Source organism: Taudactylus pleione, unplaced genomic scaffold, assembly GCF_031769625.1.
Source record: "Taudactylus pleione unplaced genomic scaffold, aTauple2 ptg001014l, whole genome shotgun sequence".
NCBI lineage: Eukaryota > Metazoa > Chordata > Amphibia > Anura > Myobatrachidae > Taudactylus > Taudactylus pleione.
Window position 1 is genome coordinate 1,130,641 of NW_028285415.1, and position 20,732 is coordinate 1,151,372.

The window sequence follows — 20,732 nt, forward strand, 5'->3', positions numbered from 1 at the left end:
AGAACAATGGCCCTCATTCAGAGCCACTCGCTATTTGCGGTCGTTCGTTCTAAAACAAGGGGTGGCTATTCAAATGAACCGTTCGCTGTTTGCGGTCTGTTCACACCTCTAGGTCTGAACGAGCGAACAAAACTTGCGGTCGTTTTTTGGAAAAATACGCCCCCTGGCCGCTCGCATCCTACGTCATGTCTGCTATTTATTAGATTAATCGAGTACATCGACCAGGGTATGAGCTGCTCACTATTCTTGTGGTTGGTTTTTGCTACCACAATTTTGCGAGCAGTTCTGGCTATAAAAGAACCCAGTGACGTGGTCAATGACGCTGCTGTTTTAAATATGCACACCCATAAAACGCCCGTTTTGACCTTTAAGCACGCCTGCGATCGGATCTCCACTCCCCGTTTTCAAGCACCTTCCCCTGTTACCACCCACATACGCCTCTTTCTGTCACTCAAATTATCAGGCATTCGCTATTTTGCGAGCACATGAATTTCGGCCGCACTGAGTGGTTCGCGCATGCGTATAACGATCCGTACGCATGCACAGTTGGGCAAACATCGCTCGGAGCGAACGAGCAGCCACTTGCGTCCGGCTCTGAATCAGGGCCAATGACCTAATAAAGTTATACAGTACATGTATCGCTCTTTCTGTGCCTCCCATGAAGGAGAACAGTTGTTGCAGTAAACAGGCAGCGCTACAATCCCGTCTACACTACGGAATTACACAAAGCATAGAAAGGACAGATATAATAGTGGATCCACGATTACCCCTCTAACATGTTAAGGCTGCAGCCAGTGATAAATACCAACATATACAATATTATGTTCTGCTTTCATTTGTTAGATCTCAGTGAGAAGATTGTTGCTTTATTGTATATATTTCTTTTGCAGGGCGACAGCAAAAATGACATCAGGATTTTCTCCCTGGCCGTTCTCCTGAGCAGCGCCCTGGTGTATAATAGTAAGGGCACCATAGACCAGGATGCACTGAACAAATTGAAGTATCCTTCCAATTATGTCACTCTGGATTTAATAATATTCTTATCTGTTCTATCTGTAAAATACAGCATGCAGGTATATTGTTATACACGAGGCTCACTGTGCACTACATATAATACAGAAAGGTGCTAATATAAAGTGTCAATATTCAGTATTGAAAACTGTGCAAGACCTGGAGGTCCTCACCTTTAATGGAATAAACGTGCGATCTCCCCTTATCTCATCATTAAAGAATCATTGTAAGATTACTGTATTTTCTATTCAGTTAAACATAAGACATGGTGAGCACAAATTAGTCACACATTGGGGCTGATGCAGAGGCGTATTTATAATGGGTACAGCTATTTGGTCTTTATACTTGCCTATCTGTTGTCTCCAGACTGATTTGCAGCACGGGGCCGGCGCTGCAGAACAGCATAAATCGCTGGGAACATGGTGGCGGCCATTTTTACAGTGTCACACGCATGCGCAGTACTGCTGTCCCCGGGGAAACTGCGCAGGAACCATTTTCAAGGAGACCCGTGCATGAGCAGTAGATTCTGGCACTAAGCCAGAATCTACTGCACCCGCCATCTGCCGCGGCACCGCTAGAGAGAGGAGGGGGCCTGCACGTAGTCTGCACACAGACCCCTCTTCTTTTAAAACGCCCCTGGGTTGATGAGTTACATGCTGAATCAGCTGCTTTAGAGTTTGCAGCCATATTTGCACCTGCGGCTTTATACTAATGCTGATAGAAAACCCTTCCCAGGTGTAATCTATGAATGTGTAAGGACTGAGACTCCCACCTGTAGCGCCTATAGTAACCATATTACCGTCTGGTCTGTAAAGGTCCAAACATCGGTCACACCATGGACACCTGCACCAGACCTATGGCAGATGCAGATTCTCCACCTCAGTATGGCCTCCTGTGTGAGCATCTCTCAGCGACACACCCATAATACACTGTCTCACTGTGCGCCAGTTTTACTACCCCCTATTTCCTCGCAGTCACCACCCAGAATGGCCGGTGGTAGGGTGTTTGGCACCCTCTGCAAACTACAAATTTGTGCCCTCCTACAAATATGTCCTCTTGCATTGTCTCTTTACACAGGGATAGCATTTATAGTATTTCTATCTGTTATTTCTTATTATAGTCATTTCTAAATGTAAGTTCACAATATCTACACTACAAGCAACTTCTGTCTGCATCACCTGGACAATCATCACTGGCCTCTGTTTGCTCACTATAAGAACTTACACCTGCTATTATTTGTACTGACTCGCTCGTTTCACAAACAACTCATAGCTTACTGTATTCAGTGCCAATTTTAGTATATGTATTAGAAATAATATCTTCCCACCTCTCTTCTTTTCCTAGCATGTCATCTGTCTTCTAATTCAGTTTACTTTAATAGTCCATTGCTCCTCTCTTCCTCTGCTCAATAATAGTTTGGAAATTTTGCAGGCACATTCTCCTCCATTGTACTATTACTTGCTCCTCTGCACTCATACTTTATTCCCATATCTAGTTTTCCTCCCCCTACACAACTCTTCCACACCATTATCATGTGTACCTCTCCCTCCACTCACTGTCTACCTATTACTCTGCTCTACCCCCTATTTCCTCCTATATCATTTCCCCCTTGTCTCCTCCACCTCCTCCTTCCTTTATCTCCCCTCCTCTGTCTGCCGTCCTCCCTCTCCTCTCCCACTACTACACTTTCATTCTCTTCTACTCCTCCTTTGTCCTACTACCCCACTGATAATCCTTCCTCCAAACCTCCTCTCCATGTCACCCCATACCACCCCCATCATATTAAACTCCCTCCCTGCCAACCACCTACAGGCTCCCTTCCCAGCACTGGTCCTCACATAATCTCTCCACTACATTCATCTCGGCCACCCATATTAAACTCACCTTCTCGCTACAGCACCCAAATAATCTAATTCACATTTCTCCCACAAACACTGTCCCTCTATCCTGTGCCCTCTGGAATGCCAGATAAGTATGTAACAAACTTGTACCCACCCATGACCTTTTCATCTCTAAAAACTTGCATCTCCTAGCCATTACTGAAACCTGGATTTCACCCTCTGACACCACTTCCCCTGCTGCTCTCTCCTCTGGGGGTCTCATCTTCTCTCATACCCCTCGGCCTGGGGGTCGCCATGGTGGTGGGGTAGGGGTCCTTCTATCCCCCGGTTACTCCTACCAACTCCTACCCTCTGAACCATCTCTTACTTTCTCTACACTTGAGGTTCATGCTATACGCCTCTTCCAACCAGTTCACCTTAGAGTAGCTGTTATTTACCATCCCCCTGGCCCTCCTTCCAAATTCATTGACAACTTCGCTTCCTGGCTTCCTCACTTTCTCTCCTCTGACCTTCCCTCTATTATCCTAGGTGACTTCAATATTCCTATTGATATTCCCACAGAAGCCTTTGCCTCCAAACTCCTCACCCTCATGTCTTCATTTGGTCTCTCCCAATGGACCTCCTCACCCTCCCATGTGAGTGGGCATTCGCTTGACCTGGTCTTTACACACCGTTGTGATATTTCTGATTACTCCAATTCCCCATTCCCCCTCTCAGACCATCACCTTCTCTCTTTTAACCTATCCCTCTCTCCTTCCCTTCCTCCACCTCCTTTGGCCACTATCACTAAGCGTAACATTGATGCGATTGACACCATTTCTTTTTCTTCCCAGCTTGACTCACTTCTCTCCCCTATCCTCTCTCTCTCTTGCCCTGAACAAGCCATTTATCTATACAATACCTCCCTTACTTCTGCTCTGGACTCTGTTGCTCCGGCGATCACTATTCACCCCCGCAGATTTACACCTCAACCCTGGCATTCCAAATGCACCAGATACCTGCAAAAGTGTTCTCGAACTGCCGAGCGACAGTGGAGAAGATCACGCTCTAAGGCTGATTTTCTCCATTTCAAATTTATGCTCTCATCATACATTGCTGCCCTTTCCCTTTCTAAACAGTCACACTTCAAGAACCTCATCTCCTCTCAGTCCTCAAATCCCCAATGTCTCTTCACCACCTTCAACTCCCTCCTCCGCCCACCCCCTCCTCGCCTCCCCTCCTTGCTCTCTGCCCTTGATTTTGCTACCTACTTTACATCTAAAATTTGACTCCATACGTCAGGACATCATATCCCACCAGTCCCCCTGCCATCCACCTCCTCTCTTCCCAGATCACCCCTCTCCTTCTATTTTACCGACTCTAACTTTCTTCTCCCCTGTATCTGGAGAGGAAGTCATGTCCCTCATCCAGTCCTCCCCCCCTTCCACCTCCCCCTTGACCCTATACCTTCACGTCTCCTCCGCTACCTCTCTCCTTCTGCCTGCTCCCATCTTGCCCACCTCCTTAATCTCTCCCTATCATCAGGCACTGTCCCGTCTGCATTTAAACATGCCCTTGTCTCCCCCATACAAAAAAAAAGAACCCCTGATTCCCACACTCTCTCCAACTACCGTCCCATCTCTCTCCTCCCTTTTGCTTCCAAGCTCCTTGAGCGTGCTGTTTTCAAGCGCCTTACCGCCTTTCTTTCCTCTCATTCCCTCCTTGACCCTTTTCAGTCTGGCTTCCGTTCTCTCCACTCCACTGAAACTGCCCTCACAAAAGTCAGCAATGACCTCCTTGCTGCTAAATCCAAGGGCCACTACTCTCTGCTCATTCTCCTTGACCTTTCTGTTGCTTTTGACACTGTGGACCACCCTCTCCTTCTGCAAATCCTTCACTCCCTTGGTCTGCGTGACACTGCCCTCTCCTGGCTATCCTCCTACCTCTCTGACCGATCCTTCTCTGTCTCCTCTCATGACTCCTCTTCTCCCCCACAGCCTCTTACAGTGGGTGTTCCCCAAGGTTCTGTTCTTGGACCTCTCCTTTTCTCACTCTATACATCCTCACTAGGTGAACTCATCAGCTCTTTTGACCTCCAATATCATCTCTATGCTGATGATACTCAGATCTACCTTTCCTCCCCTGACCTCTCTCCCTCTCTCCTCACTCGTGTCTCCAACTGTCTCTCTGCCATTTCTTCCTGGATGTCCCAGCGATTTCTTAAACTTAATATGTCTAAGACTGAGCTAATCATCTTCACTCCCCCCTACATAACCACACTTCCCACCATTTCTTTATCAATTGATGGCACAACTATCTCCTCTAGCCCAAAGTGCGCTGTCTTGGAGTTATCCTGGACTCCACCCTCTCCTTCAAACCACATATCCAGAATCTCTCACAGTCCTGTCGCTTTCATCTTAAAAATATTTCCAAGATTAGACCCTTTCTCACCCAGGATGCCACTAAAACCCTCATACACTCATTGGTCATCTCCAGATTGGACTACTGTAACCTTCTCCTATCTGGCCTCCCCAAATCCCATCTCTCTCCTCTCCAGTCTATCCTTAATGCTGCTGCTCGGCTCATCTTCCTCTCAAAACGCTCTGCATCTGCCTCCCCTCTCCTACAAGCCGTCCACTGGCTCCCCTTCCCCTTTAGAATCCAATTTAAGGTTCTCACGCTCACTTACAAAGCCCTTAGCCATTCCTCTCTCATTTACATCTCTGATCTCATCTCCCTTCACTCTCCTGTCCGCCCTCTTCGTTCAGCAAATGCACGCCGCCTTTCATGCCAGCTGATTACTTCCTCCCACTCCCGCCTCCAAGATTTTGCCCGTGCTGCTCCAAACCTTTGGAACTCTACCGCTTCCCATCAGAGACTCCACCTCTCTACAATCCTTCAAACGGGCTCTCAAGACCCACTATTTCATCAAAGCCTTCCAGCTCTCATCTTAACTTGCTGCTACATACTCCTTCCTCCCTGCCTACCCCATGTGTGTCATCCCTGTTTGTCTGTCCCTCCCCCTTAGAATGTAAGCTCCTATGAGCAGGGCCCTCTACCCTCTTGTGCATCTCCTTACTATACCGTCATCTACTTCTTACTCTCTACCAGGGCACCTAACGGTTGATTGCTTTGCATTGTTGCTTATCTGGGTGTTATGGTCGTGAATGTAGCAATGTACATTAGCCATGTCCTGTAATGTATTGTATTGTACTGTACTGTAAGTCACTGTATATCAATCTATTTGTTTATGTACTTTGTAAGGCGCTGCGGAAAACTTGTGGCGCCATATAAATAAATGATAATAATAATAATCTTAAACAGGGACTGATTCAGAGCCGCTCGCAAAAAGCGAGCGCTCACTCTGAATCAGGGCGGACGCTTGTTTTTTTGTTGCGGCCTCCTGGCCGCACGCATAGCTGTGGGTTACCACCTACAGCTATTGCGAGCGGCCAGGTTGATGGTCGCGATGGACAAGACCATCACGAACATCGGGCTTGCTATGAGACGCTTGTGGTAGGGTCTCGTGGCCGCAAGCCCCAGAGAGCTTCTGGCTCTAATAGAGCCAGAAGCTCTCTCACTGACATCGCATGGGAACGCCTCCGTTTGTGAAGCCACCCCCCCGCCACTCCTACAAAATGGGGCAAGCTGTCGATCAACATCGACAGCTGCCCCTTTTGTAGTGAGCCACGGAGCGAGTGCTTTTTGCGCTCGCTCCGGGGCAAGCGCAGTGCGTGCGCACTGAGCAACTATCGACCCACTTGCGAGCGGGTCTGAATCAGGCCCAGAGTGCGCCGAAGGTACGACTGTAAAAAATAAAGGAAAGTAATCTCACGAGTGAGGAGAGTGGTCACACAAATGTGCCAATTCCCATTACACTGCACATTAGTGTTCATTAGTCACATTACACCATACAGTAGTGTCTGTTATTCACATTACATCACAAAGTAATACCCCTTTCCCCTGATACATGTTATGCCACACAGTAGATCCCCTTATACACATTATACCACAATTTGTTGGGTCATAACCTCTTCTCCCGTCATTTCCCCTCCTTTTACCATGTCCTCTCTGAAACTGCTTTTGCCGGGGGCCTGACATCACAATGTAGTGACCGGCCTTGTGCAAAGGGTATGAGGACCTGGTCTCCACCATCACTCATAGGGCTCTGCCCTGCTGTGTCGGCCAGGGAAAGATGCTGTAGATAGCGGCTCACTGAGTGAAAGGTAAGGTCAGGGAGTCTCTCTGTGTCTCTCTGGGAGTCTCTCTGTGTCTCTCTGGGAGTCTCTCTGTGTCTGTCTCCCTCTGTGTCTCCCTCTGTGTCTCCCTCTGTGTCTCCCTCTGTGTGTCTCCCTCTGTGTCTCCCTCTGTGTGTCTCCCTCTGTGTGTCTCCCTCTGTGTGTCTCCCTCTGTGTGTCTCCCTCTGTGTGTCTCCCTCTGTGTGTCTCCCTCTGTGTGTCTCCCTCTGTGTGTCTCCCTCTGTGTGTCTCCCTCTGTGTGTCTCCCTCTGTGTGTCTCCCTCTGTGTGTCTCCCTCTGTGTGTCTCCCTCTGTGTGTCTCCCTCTGTGTGTCTCCCTCTGTGTGTCTCCCTCTGTGTGTCTCCCTCTGTGTGTCTCTCTCTCTGTGTCTCTCTCTCTGTGTCTCTCTCTCTGTGTCTCTCTCTCTGTGTCTCTCTCTCTGTGTCTCTCTCTCTGTGTCTCTCTCTCTGTGTCTCTCTCTCTGTGTCTCTCTCTCTGTGTCTCTCTCTCTGTGTCTCTCTCTCTGTGTCTCTCTCTCTGTGTCTCTCTCTGTGTCTCTCTGTTACCCTTTTCCTCTACCTGTTACCCTCTCCCTGTCACCTTCTGCTTCAACCGGGGATGGGGGGACCCTAAATATTGTGTACTGGGCCCCATAATATCTGTTGCTGGCCCTGGTTAGGCCACACCGTAGATCCCCTTATGCATGTTACACCACACAGAAGTAGTCCTTATAGACATTACCCCACAGCAAATCTCCTTATACATATTACACCAAAGTAAAGCTCCTCCTCCTCATTATTTCTCCTCCTCTTCCTCCTCCTCATCATAATCATCATTCCTCCTCTACATTCTTCCTCCTCCGTTCTTCCTCATCATCATCATTCCTCCTCCACATTCCTCCTCATTCGTTCTGCACATTCCTCCTCCTCCTCATCATTCCTCCTCATCATAATTCTTCCTTCACATTCCTCATCATCATCATTCCTCCTCCATATTCCTCCTCCACATTCCTCCTCATCATCATCATCCCACCTCCACAATCCTCATCATCATCATCATCCCTACTCCACCTCCATAATCCTCATCATCCCTCATCCACCTCCACAATCCTCCTCATCATCATCCCTCCTCCACAATCCTCCTCCTCATCATCATCCTTCCTCCTCCACAATCCTACTCCTCATCATCATCCTTCCTCCACAATCCTACTCCTCATCATCATCCTTCCTCCTCCACAATCCTACTCCTCATCATCATCATCCTTCCTCCTCCACAATCCTACTTCTCATCATCATCCTTCCTCCTCCACAATCCTACTCCTCATCATCATCCTTCCTCCACATCATCATCCCTCCTCCACAATCCTACTCCTCATCATCATCCTTCCACATCATCATCCCTCCTCCACAATCCTCCTCATCATCATCCCTCCTCCACAATCCTCCTCCTCCTCATCATCCTTCCTCCTCCACAATCCTACTCCTCATCATCATCCTTCCTCCTCCACAATCCTACTCCTCATCATCATCCTTCCTCCTCCACAATCCTACTCCTCATCATCATCCTTCCTCCACAATCCTACTCCTCATCATCATCCTTCCTCCTCCACAATCCTACTCCTCATCATCATCATCCTTCCTCCTCCACAATCCTACTTCTCATCATCATCCTTCCTCCTCCACAATCCTACTCCTCATCATCATCCTTCCTCCACATCATCATCCCTCCTCCACAATCCTACTCCTCATCATCATCCTTCCACATCATCATCCCTCCTCCACAATCCTCCTCATCATCATCATCCCTCCTCCTCATCATCATCATCACTCCTCCACAATCCTCCTCCTCATCATCATCATTCCTCATCCACAATCCTCATCATCATCACTCCTCCACAATCCTCCTCCTCATCATCATCACTCCTCCTCCACAATCCTCCTCCTCATCATCATCACTCCTCCTCCACAATCCTCCTCCTCATCATCATAATTCCTCCTCCACAATCCTCCTCCTCATCATCATAATTCCTCCTCCACAATCCTCATCATCATTCCTCCTCCTCCTCTCTCTCCTCCCTCATTCCTCCTCCTCCTCTCTCTCCTCCCTCATTCCTCCTCCTCCTCTCTCTCCTCCCTCATTCCTCCTCCTCATTCTCATTCTTCCTCATTCTCATTCTTCCTCCTCCTCATTCTCATTCTTCCTCCTCCTCATTCTCATTCTTCCTCCTCCTCATTCTCATTCTTCCTCCTCATCATTCTCATTCCTCCATTAATAACATGTGCAGGCCGCTGCAGAACTCACCCCCAATGCGTGACTGTGAGCAGGGCAGGGGAGGTACACACTAGTGCTGCACTGCTACCACGCTGTCTGTCTGTCTGACACCAGTCTGTCTCTCTGTGATAGTACCACCTCTTCTGCTTCTAGCAGATTGGCTCCTCTGCACAGTGCACTTAGGGACTGGACTGTGGGAGAGACATCATGACATCACTCCCTGTCCATGCAGATAGTGTGGGAGATGAGGGAGGGGGAAGAGCACGCAGGCAGCAGCAGCATTGCCCACTGTAATGTATATGTAGAGAGCCAGACTCACCGCTACTATTATACATTGCCCGGCTGCCTGCCTGTCATACAGTTTGACAGCCTATGCAGTAGCCGTGGCAGCAACAGTGGACACCGGTGGGCAGAGTGCAGTCTGGTGCCTCCCTGCAGTGCATGCTTTTTCTGAGTGTGTTGCACCGGCCCTGCTGCTCAGTATCACCCTATACATTGCCTACACAGTTCTTCCTGCCTGCGCCTGAATGGTTACTGTGAATTTATAAGCACAACATCGGGGCGCATACGCACTGCGACACTTTAGGGTTTCCATGTGTGCGCAGTATCTAAAATTACTCAACTCCACCCATTTTCCTTTACTACACTATATAAGCTATACTGTACTGTAACTAGTGAACCCATTAAGGTTATAGTAGAGATGGGAATGATGTATCAACCACAATCCCTATGTTGAAGTGAATCCATCATTCATTCTACAGGAAAGTGTTACCCCTGTTGCCTTTGCACTGATCTGATTGGCTATAGGCTGCATCCTGCTCTATGAATAGTTTAATAATTGAATACAACTGAAGTTACTTAAAGACAAACAAACATAAATATAAAACCAGTTCACATCGCGGACAAAATGCTCCTCAAATAAATTAATTATGACTAAATAAAAACATAACTTAGGCTTTTATCAGATGGAGATTCATTTCTAGAGCAGCCCAGCTGAAGCAGTTTTGCAGAAGGAAGGAGATTGATAGTTGTATTTTGGAGGACAAGGTCACTGTCAGTCATGTGGCTGATGGTGAGGAATCGTGTGTAGTGCATAAAGTATGGGCTGATCATTTGCTTCATAAGTCAAAGCAAAGGTTACTGTTTGCTGTGCTGAATAATACACCCAATGGCATAGAATCAGTATTCTGGCTTATTCTGGTTGGGAGTGAACCAAAAAATGGAATAAGTTTGCATATGGAACAAACCATGTTACAATGCAAGGGCTGCAAAAATACATGTATTCTATTCTTCAGTGCAGGTAAATACTAACTTTTGTCGCAGTCATGTCAAGGGACATTCATGCAAGTTTAATAGTTTTCAGCACTACAGTTGTGTGATGGATTTAAATTTTCCTTGTGATACTTGGTTACCACTCTGAAATCGTTTGTTTAGCTTTGGATAGAATTTGTTCTTCCTAAATACATGTTATATATCTGCAGAAGTGGCGGAACTAGTAAGTGATGCGCCCCCCACACACACACAGACACACCGCAAATCAGGGAAATTTTGCACATGCCCAGAAAGTAAGTGTGGTCTTGTGGGGAAGGGGGCATGGCCTCACAGCACAAAGGGTATCAGTAGCACCATACTGTATAATGCAGAGTGTCACAGTGATCGTCATATAATATAAATGTGACCACCATATAATACAAAGAACATTGCAGTCACCACCAAATAACTCAGAGAACAGTGAAGTGACCACCATATAATGCAGAAAACATTGCAGTGACCACCATGTAATACAGAGACCACCAGTGCCCACCTTATAATGCAGAGAGCATTGCAGTGACCCTCCCTATAATGCATAGAGCCTTGTGGTTATACACCCATTACACATGCAAACACAATCGTCATAGAAAAATAGGGTCCCTAACCGCACAGGCTAAAAACAGTGAAGTATTACAGCAATTTATTAACTTAATTAGATAGAGCTTTTCTAAAAAAAATAGTAGTGGTTATATTATCTGTACTTATAAAAAGTCAACTAGATAAATCCCTATATGTGATCAACAGATGCTAGGGAAAGTCTTAGCCTACTAGTGATGCACCCCAGAGTCAAGATTCAACAATTCGAAAGTGTCCAAAAGAAAAAGGAAACAAAGGACTCTGTTTTGGGGCACACTTAATCAATTGACCGTTAACAACACAAACACACACACACAATTAATACACCACCACTACAACAGACAAAAATAAAATACACACAAATGCCCTTCCCCCCAGAAAAAAAAACAAATACACCCCTCTACAAAATATGTTCACACCTCAACTGGCAATTACCTGTTCAGAAGGAGGATCTATGTGGTCCCTGTTGAGCTCCATGGCACAGGAAAGGAGAGATGGGGCTAGATTGAAGAGGATGGGGCAGGTACTCTGGGTTAGGGCTTGTGGTCTCAGGCAGGGATAGGAGGGTCTGGAAGAATAGACAGAGGAGAGGCGGAAGCAGGGACTCAGGGTAAGGGGTGGAGTCTCAGTCAGAGATAGCAAGGTGTTGAACAATAGAGGGGCGGGGACTAGGGTTAGGGTGTGTGCTCTCGGTCAGAGATAGGAAGGTGTAGAACAATAGACAAAGGGGCGGGGATCCAGTAAAGGAGCTGAGGGAGATGGAGTATGTAGATAGTCACTTCAGTCTAGAGTGAAAGGTAGAGGATACAAAGTTTACCCCTTTCCTGCGACCGGTCACAGTGTTCTCTAATGAGTCAATTTGACTCATTATTAGAACTGTACTGCTCTCTGATAACACTGCTAGCTGTGGGCCCCTTGATTGCCACGGGCCCTGGTGCAAAACACTGTCTGCACCGCCAGTAGTTCCGTCCCTGACCTGATGCTGTGATGTGTTCTCTGTGCACAGTGGGGGGAGGGGCCCCTCTGTATCTATACAAGGCCTGTTCTTCACCCTCTTACAAATGTATTTATATTATTTTTTTCATTTGGAAATCTGTTTTGGGTTCTTCCAAGGTGGCTGCATCCTCTGTTCAGTTCCAGCAGATTGAGATTTACATATTACATAAAGTGTGCTGGGCTCTGGTAAACATCTGGTGCTCCAAATATGAGGTTCTGGCATTTGTTATGTTCTTGTGCTTTGACTTCCACAATGTGGTCTCAGGTTATGCGCTGTGTATAGATGTGTCCTCATGTACTGCTGCTGTAGTCTCTCTCTGCATGCCAGTTCTCGGTGAACTCAACCAGGCTAAGTGTCTTTTTTATTTTTTTCTCAAAATGTTCATCATATTCACATAATTAAAATAACTAAAAGTGACAAAGCTACATGGCTATCGTCGCTTTTCCTTCCACCATGTTTTCATTTTGCTTCATGTGTGACTTTTTATTTGTTATACCAATTCCTGAGACAGGAAATTACCAGCCCAGCATCTCAGGTACACTGTGAGTGGCTTATCGCTGCATCTGCAGTGCGCCTAAGGCACAAAATTCTATGGTATATATGCTATTAGTCACGTCTGATGTCTCAGGCCTTATGGCATAAAGATGCTAGGTGTACGAGGACAAAGGACTGGAACTGCATCACTCTGCTAACCCCCATGATATGTACAGTGTATGTAGCTTGCACCTCAAGGACTTTCAGAGTCAATGACTTCAGCTACAGTATATGTCAATAATCTCCTGCTCTGACTGAGCATTGCCAGGCAGTGGTGGCTCCACAGGCTCCTACCTAATCAGGATGGATTGTAACTGGTTACTTCTCCAGTTGCTCATGAAAATATATATATAGAAATATATATATATATATAATATAAATATTTTATTTTATTTTTATTTTTTTTCTGCAAAACTGCCCACTTAAATTTAGTCTAGACCATGGCGTAAATTTACTAAGGGTTGATTTTCAGTCCCAGTCAGTTTTGTGGTGATTTTAACAATCAGGTATTTACTAAAGGCAAAACTGACTCAAAACCACCATTAAATTTGACTTCGCACCCAAATAGCACTTCAATTAGACCATTGGTGCTTCCCCTTAATCATCTGTAAAACAGTTTATTTACTAACCGTCCATTTGAAAATTGAACAAAAATCACCATTTTCTATTGACCCATCAGAAACGGTCCTATTTGATTTTAAATCATGTAGAATTTTCTGAAAACTCACTACGACGGAGAAAAAAACATGGGAGAGAAGCATGAGGGGCATGTTGGCTTTATAAATCGGGGATTTAAGGGCAAAACAATGACTTTAAAAAATCTTGGATATGAAATTAGCAATAGGAATGCTTTTGTATCATTGTGTCTATTTTGGGTCGCTTTTGGATTCTATTGAGGTGAATAGAACACATTTAGAACTTTAACTAGTACTTCAAACAATAACCAATGCACCATTGAAATCCGAATGGAACCCAATATCAACTGTAAATTATCTATTTTGAATAGAATTACTGTGCTCGATTTTGTGGGGATGTTGGTTTTATTTTGGAAATTTTTAAATAGAACCAAAATTGACTTTTAATAAATACAAATATGATATGTTTCCTAAATTACTTCTGATAGATTTGTGGGGGAACTTGCTGAGCTAATCAAGGTGAAAGCTAAAAACAATGATGATGAGGAAGCAGAATTCTCCGAGCATTTCCCCATCTTCATCTGGGCTGTCAGAGACTTTACATTGGGACTAGTAATTGATGGACAGGTGGTCACAGAAGATGAATATCTAGAGAATGCCCTTAAGTTAAAGACTCGTATGTACATGCAAAATGCATCTAAGATTTCTCATATTATTAGATATAGAATATGAAAAAAATGTGATAAATGTTTATATTTTTATTTCTTCTTCTTTTTACAAAAGCTGAAAAAACAATGAAGAACATGGAATTTAATAAGCCCAAGCAATGTATCCGAATGTATTTCAGTAGCCGGAAATGCTTTGCGTTTGACCATCCGTCTGCTGAGAAGGAAGTTCTCCAGAAGATGGAGCAAGTTCCTGAGAGTGAACTTAAACCTGATTTTGTGGCTCAGTCAAAGAAGTTCTGTGACTATATCTTCCGTAATGCTGAAGTGAAACGTGTTACAGGAATACCCTTAGTAACAGGAGTCAGTAAGTTGACCTAATGCAATTTTTTATTAAGCTTGTCCTTCACTAAATGTCTGCTACTTGATGAATGATCAAATTGTCCACAGATGACCAACAATTCCACTCATGAAACCACTTTGAAAAGCTTCAAATTTTTTGACTGGTAAAAAAATGTAAAAGATGGAAAAAGAAAATGCAGGTGCACACTCTGGACCTCATTCAGAGTCTGTCATTGCGGCCGCACGGTCGTAAGGTAAAAGGGGCCGGATATGCAAATGAAGCGCTCGCAAGTTGCGTCGTTAAGATGGGATCGTTAGCTGGACGAGCGAGGGGAGGATGCGGCCATAAGACTAAAAATACACCCCCTTCTCGTCCCCATTACATGTCATCTCCGGGCATATAAGGATTAATCGAGACCATTGGAGCTGGTCGTAGACCTTAAGGTTGACCATACCCTCTCTTAAGCACTACGATCAAGTCAGTGTAAAAACCTCCCATGTCACGTGTGCCATGACACTACTTTGTTAATTATGCACTCCCATAAAACGCCATTTGCATAGTCAGGCATGCCTGCTTTCGGATCTCCACTCCCCCGTTCACAAGCACCTTCCCCTGTTACCACCCACAAACGCCTCATCCTGTTACTCAAACTAACGACCTGGCCAAGTTGAAGGAGAGAGCAATTTCTGATTGTAATAGCTAGTTTGCGCATGCGCACTGCGAATTTTACGCATGCGCAGTTTAGCGAACATCGGTGGCGTACAACCGTGCGGCCGCAACGACCGACTCTGAATGAGGTCCTCTATGCACTAAAGATACTGATAGTCAAAATAACTGTGATAGACTCTACAATGAATATGGTGAATAAATGAGGTTCTTAGCATATGTTTGGCCAGAAATGCATGTCCATCTACCACGTCAAGGTCAACCCCATCAGATGGGTCCCTAACATACGTAATACTAACAGAATATGTCAATTTATCAAGGACTTACCTATAATAGTGCCCAGTCTAATATGTAGACAACAATGTAGGAACTTGTGCTGATTAAAATTACCTAAGGGTACATGGGAGGGATGATAGAACCAAGCAGAAGGAGTATCTACCTTCAAGTGTGTAATATATACAAAGTAAAGGAAGGGAAGGGGACTGGACTGTGCAGCCTGATTTTAAACAATAAGAACAATAATCTAAACATAATCATGCTGAGACTTGTAGTTCCATGCAGGAGAATGAAAATGCAGGTGCACACACTAAACACTAAGGGCTCTATTTACTACAATCCGCATTGGTAATGCAGATTGTAGTGTGATATTACCGACTGAATTCGCATTGCGAATTCAGGTAATATCACTGGGATTTACTACAAATTCCTTGCAGGGATAGAGCTTGCGAATCCCCTCCGCACACAATACAAAATACCGTGACAAGTGCCCCGCGCACGTGCCGACCGGCCGCCGCTGCTACCCCTCCCCCAGTGATAAGCCCCGCCCCTGTCGCCATGCCCCCCCCATGATCGCGGACCCCCCCTCTCCCTTAATTACACTTACCTGCATGATCCTGGCTCTGGTGATGTCCTCCGGTCAGCTGACATTCCATACTGCACTGGGACCCTGTCAGGTGACGACCGGGCTGCAGTGCAGCATAGGAGACCAGCTGACCGGAGAGAGGACATATCCGGAGCCCCGATCACCGGTCCATGGACTCGGGTAAGTTTTTTTTTTTTTTTAACTTTTTTTTTTTACTTTTTTTTTTTTAAAGTGAATCAGCATGTGGTCTGTTTAGACCACACAGCTAATCTCTGGGGCCGGCTCAGGGCTCTGCTCTCCACATCAGAGCGGAGCAGGAGTCCGGTAACTGGCGGAGACCCTGGATAACTCCACCTCCCCAGGTATTTTTTTCACAATTTAACTTTGGCCAGATCACATTTTCCATTACAATTATGGGAAATGCGATATGCTTACTAAAAATAATTGATACTTAGGGGATGGAGTCGAATTTTATGAATTCTACTCCAATTGCCCTTTAGTAACTGCAGGTGAAACTAAAATAATGTGAAAAGGATGTGAAAACACAAAACATCCTTTTTCACATTATTTTAGCAAAAATAATGTTAATAAATAGATCACTAAAATCTCTGTTTGTGAAAACACTTATGATAAATTCTACAATGAACATAAATCATCCATTGGTTCCATTCATGGGCGTAACTACCATAGGTGCAAGTGGTGCAGTTGCTATGGGGCCCAGAGCTGAGGGGGGGGGGGCGTATTCCTTGTCAATATTACATGTCTTTTTCTACCACTGGAATGCAAATAGGGGCCCTTACAAACTTTTGCTATGGGGCCTAGTTATGTGCCTGGTTCCATTCATTACATTGTGTTGTTGCTTCTGATGGTTACTGTATTTTATATATATTAAAATAAACCCTCTACATGGGGGAGCGACAATGAATAGGTCACAGTCCCTTCTTTAATAAAACACTTGTGTGAAGGGAGCTTTTATTATGTTACTGTACAGTGGCCAACGCTTCTCCAAAGACTGGTTCCTCTGCCTCAATATAAGCAATTCCCCAGCCCATCAGTGCGTATACACTAGGACTGTTTGACATGCCTACTTGGATGCTGTCACCGATGTAATCCTCCACCATTCTGTCAATGGTGACAGTATCATATGCAGTGACAGTAGACATGCCAGAAATTGTGCCAGGTCCTTCAGTCTGGACCAGATGTCCAAACTTGGTCCTGCCTGCCCTGCATCAACGCCAGCGGGTTGCTTAGGATACCTAAGTTTTTTTCCTGGCAGCCCCAGTTGCGGGAGAAAATGAAGACTGAGCTGTTAACGTGTCACGTTCCACTTCAGCTGACAGTGTTTTCACCAGCAGGTCTTTGCACCTCTGCAGGCTTGTGTCGGCCTGAAAGAGAGACACCACATAGGCTTTAAACCTAGGATTGAGCACGGTGGCCAAAATGTAGTGGTCTGATTTCAACAGATTGACCACCCTGGAACCTTGGCAAAGCGAATGAAGGGCTTCATCCACAAGTCCCACATGCCGAGCGGAATCGCTCCGTCTTAGCTCCTCCTTCACTTTCTCCAGCTGCTTCTGCAAAAGCCTGACGAGGGGAATGACCTGACTCAAGCTGGCAGTGTCTGAACTGACTTCACGTGTGGCAAGTTCGAAGGGCTGGAGAAGTTTGCACAATGTGGAAATCATTCTCCACTGCGCTTGAGTCAGGTGCATACCCCCTCCTTTGCCTATGTCATAGGTGGATGTATAGGTTTGAATGGCCTTTTGCTGCTCCTCCATCCTCTGAAGCTTTCTGAGGTTTGATTTCCACCGTGTCACAACCTCTTGCTTCAGGTGATGGCGGGGTAGGTTCAAGAGTGTTTGCTGGTGCTCCAGTCTTCGGCACGCAGTAGCTGAATGGCGAAAGTGGCCTGAAATTTTTCGGGCCACCCAAAGCGTCTCCTGCATACCCCTGTCACTTTTCAGAAAATTCTGCACCACCAAACTTAGTGTGTAGGCAAAACATGAGACGTGCTGGAATTTGCCAAGATGTAATGCCCGCACAATATTGGTGGCGTTAGTCTAAGTGGGATAAGCCACTGGGCGATGATTTCCCTCAGTTTCTCTAAGAGGTCATATAGTCCTTAGTCTGCCCTGTTCCACTTGTCCACATGTCCGTGGTTAAGTGGACATTGGGTACAACAGCATTTTTCAGGACACTGAGGACACTTTTTCTGACGTTTCTGTACAGTCTCGGTATCGCCTGCCTAGTGAAGTGAAATCTAGACGGGATTTGGAACCGGGGACACACTACCTCCATCAATTGTCTAAATCCCACTGCACTAATGGCGGATACCGGACGCACGTCTAACACCAACATAGCAATCAAGGCCTCAGTTATATGTTTTGCTTCAGGATGACTGCTGTCGTACTTCATCCTCCTCACTAAGGACTGTTGGAGGGTCAATTGTTTAGTAAAAGTAGTGGTGTTCCTACTTCCTCTCTGGGATTGTGAACGACACCCAGCAGCAACAGCAGCAGCGGCAGCAATAGGCGTAGCAATGTAGGATCCTCCGGAGGAATCCCAGATAGGAGAGTCATTCATGCCAGTGACATGGCCTGCAGGACTACTTCCGATCCTGACTGAGGAGGAAATTGACGAGGAGGGAGTTGAGGGTGTGGTTTGCAGGCACTTGGATACAACAGGACAAAGGGATTTAGGTATCCCTGGACTGCGTACGGTCTTAGCCAAAGTTTCTGAACTTGACAGTAACTTTTTATTAACACGCTGCAGGTGATGTATAAGGGAGGATGTTCCTAGGTGGTTAACGTCCCTACCCCTACTGATTTCACCTTTACATATGATACATATGGCAAGACAGTTGTTGTCCGGATTTGGATAGAAATATTTCCAGACTAATGAGGTGGAATGTTTGGTCTTCTGCCCAGGCATGACCTTGATGGGCTTTTTCATCCCACGGACAACAACTGTCTCCCCCTGAGCCTGATTTAAACAAACCACATCACCATCAGAATCCTCCTTGCCAACTTCATCCTCAGCACCGGCTACACCAGTATCCTCATCCTGTTGTACTTCAACAGTGACCTCTTCAATTTGCATATCAGCAAATGGACTGTGGGTGCTCCTTTCAGCAGTTGCAGAGGGCGTGCAAATGGTGTGTTGAAACTGGATAATTGGCTGAGACAAGATCAGTTTAAAATTGAATCGCAGCGACACCATCTTGCGACTGGCCGCAAGACGCCATTTTGCGAAATGGCCGCCTAAGCACCATTTTAGATAAACTCACACTTTAGTACATGTGGCGATAATACTATTCGCATCATGCGAATGCATCTGTGACCATCGCCATAGGTTACGGCAATTCACCAAAAGCCCATTTCATTACTTTACGTATTATAAAGGATATATATATATATATCAGAAATGGCTTTACAGTATGCCAAAATTGGATTGCATTTGCTGAATAGAGCAAATGGCCAAGTGACAACTAGCTTGTGTAGATAAGATTCCTGGAATAACGTCTGCTCTCACTCCAGGTGGTCCGGTTAGAATACACACCTAACATTAGCAGGCTTCCTGCAATGAAATGAGTTCAAAGACTAGAGTGTTATCTTAGGTTTGTGTCATTTGCAATCACACAAGAGACTGGGAGAATAAAGGGTTTTTCTTTTTAGCTTGGAAAGGTGGGGGGGACTGCTGACAGAGTGGGCATGTGGAACTACCAGGCTCAGCATGTCACACTGCTAGATGTTCACTTAGTGAGATTTAAGTGCACCATTCCTCATACACACATTAATACGCACAATTGCGCTGTTAACTAGTCGCATATTAACGAATTCATAAGGCTTTGTATGAAACCGCTGTTTTTATTAAGCTTTGTGCGCACGCATCTGCCCCAAGTTAACTAGCATCCTTATATCACACCCCGCATACTCACACACTACATATTCACACATAAGGTTTAATAAGCTTTAAAGTATAAGATTTAAGTTGGTTCAGTTAGTTTAAATGCTGTGAAATAAAGATATTTGATAACTAAGGTTTTATACATGCTAAGAGAGCCTTGTTTGGTTTCGTACTGATGCGTACTCTTTCAAAAAAATTCCGGTACTATCGGTGTGGAGATCGCATCATGCATTCTTAACTTATGGACCACAGAGACTACAAGCAACCAAATGTATATTTTATGAACAACTGTTAAACGCTCTGTAACAGATGGTTCCCCCATGGGAACCAATGGCATAAGCAAGAAACTTCTCTATTGTCCTGTCTATTCTGGGGGGGGGGGTATAAACATGTATGCTCAAACACTGGGTCTTTAGTCTTCTTGCTGAATGCTGATTGACTGAGGTTTTCTTTCTGAATGCCGGGATCTGGTCCAGAGCGCATGCGTATGTATACTGTACTTGGGGTCTGTATAATTCCTTTGCGTCTAATTGTGTATGGATCAATAGCATGTAACTGACTGTACTTTTACTTGAATAATACTTTGTGCTTTGGAACCACACGTTCCAAGTCTGGAGTCTTTTATTTACTGTATGACTGCGTACGCAAATTGGCGTCATCCTTAGAGGTTTATAGGTAGGATTTTAGAAGGTACATGCAGGGGTATATTGAGGTTCAATTTTAATATCGTCAGGTGGAAAGAGCCACCTCTTCCCGTCCAGTCCTGGGAAGGTCAGGCATCGCAACCGCCACCACACTTGGACTCTCCTTGGGGATTTGTGATATCTTCTTAGAATGCACAGTTCTTCGCTGTGCTTTTGCCAGCTTAACTCGTTTGATTTTTTTTTTTTAGCAGGA

The 20,732-nt window shown here is 45.4% G+C and overlaps 1 protein-coding gene across 1 annotated transcript in view; it reads left to right on the forward strand.

The window, feature by feature from the left end:
* Positions 1–20,732, forward strand: part of LOC148454302 (guanylate-binding protein 1-like) — a 113,312-nt gene that overhangs the window by 10,905 nt on the left and 81,675 nt on the right. Inside the window, exons 5-7 of the mRNA XM_088461089.1 lie at positions 891–1,000; positions 13,882–14,069; positions 14,177–14,425. Coding sequence (XP_088317215.1) covers positions 891–1,000; positions 13,882–14,069; positions 14,177–14,425 — 547 coding nt within the window. The remainder of the gene's footprint in view (positions 1–890; positions 1,001–13,881; positions 14,070–14,176; positions 14,426–20,732) is intronic.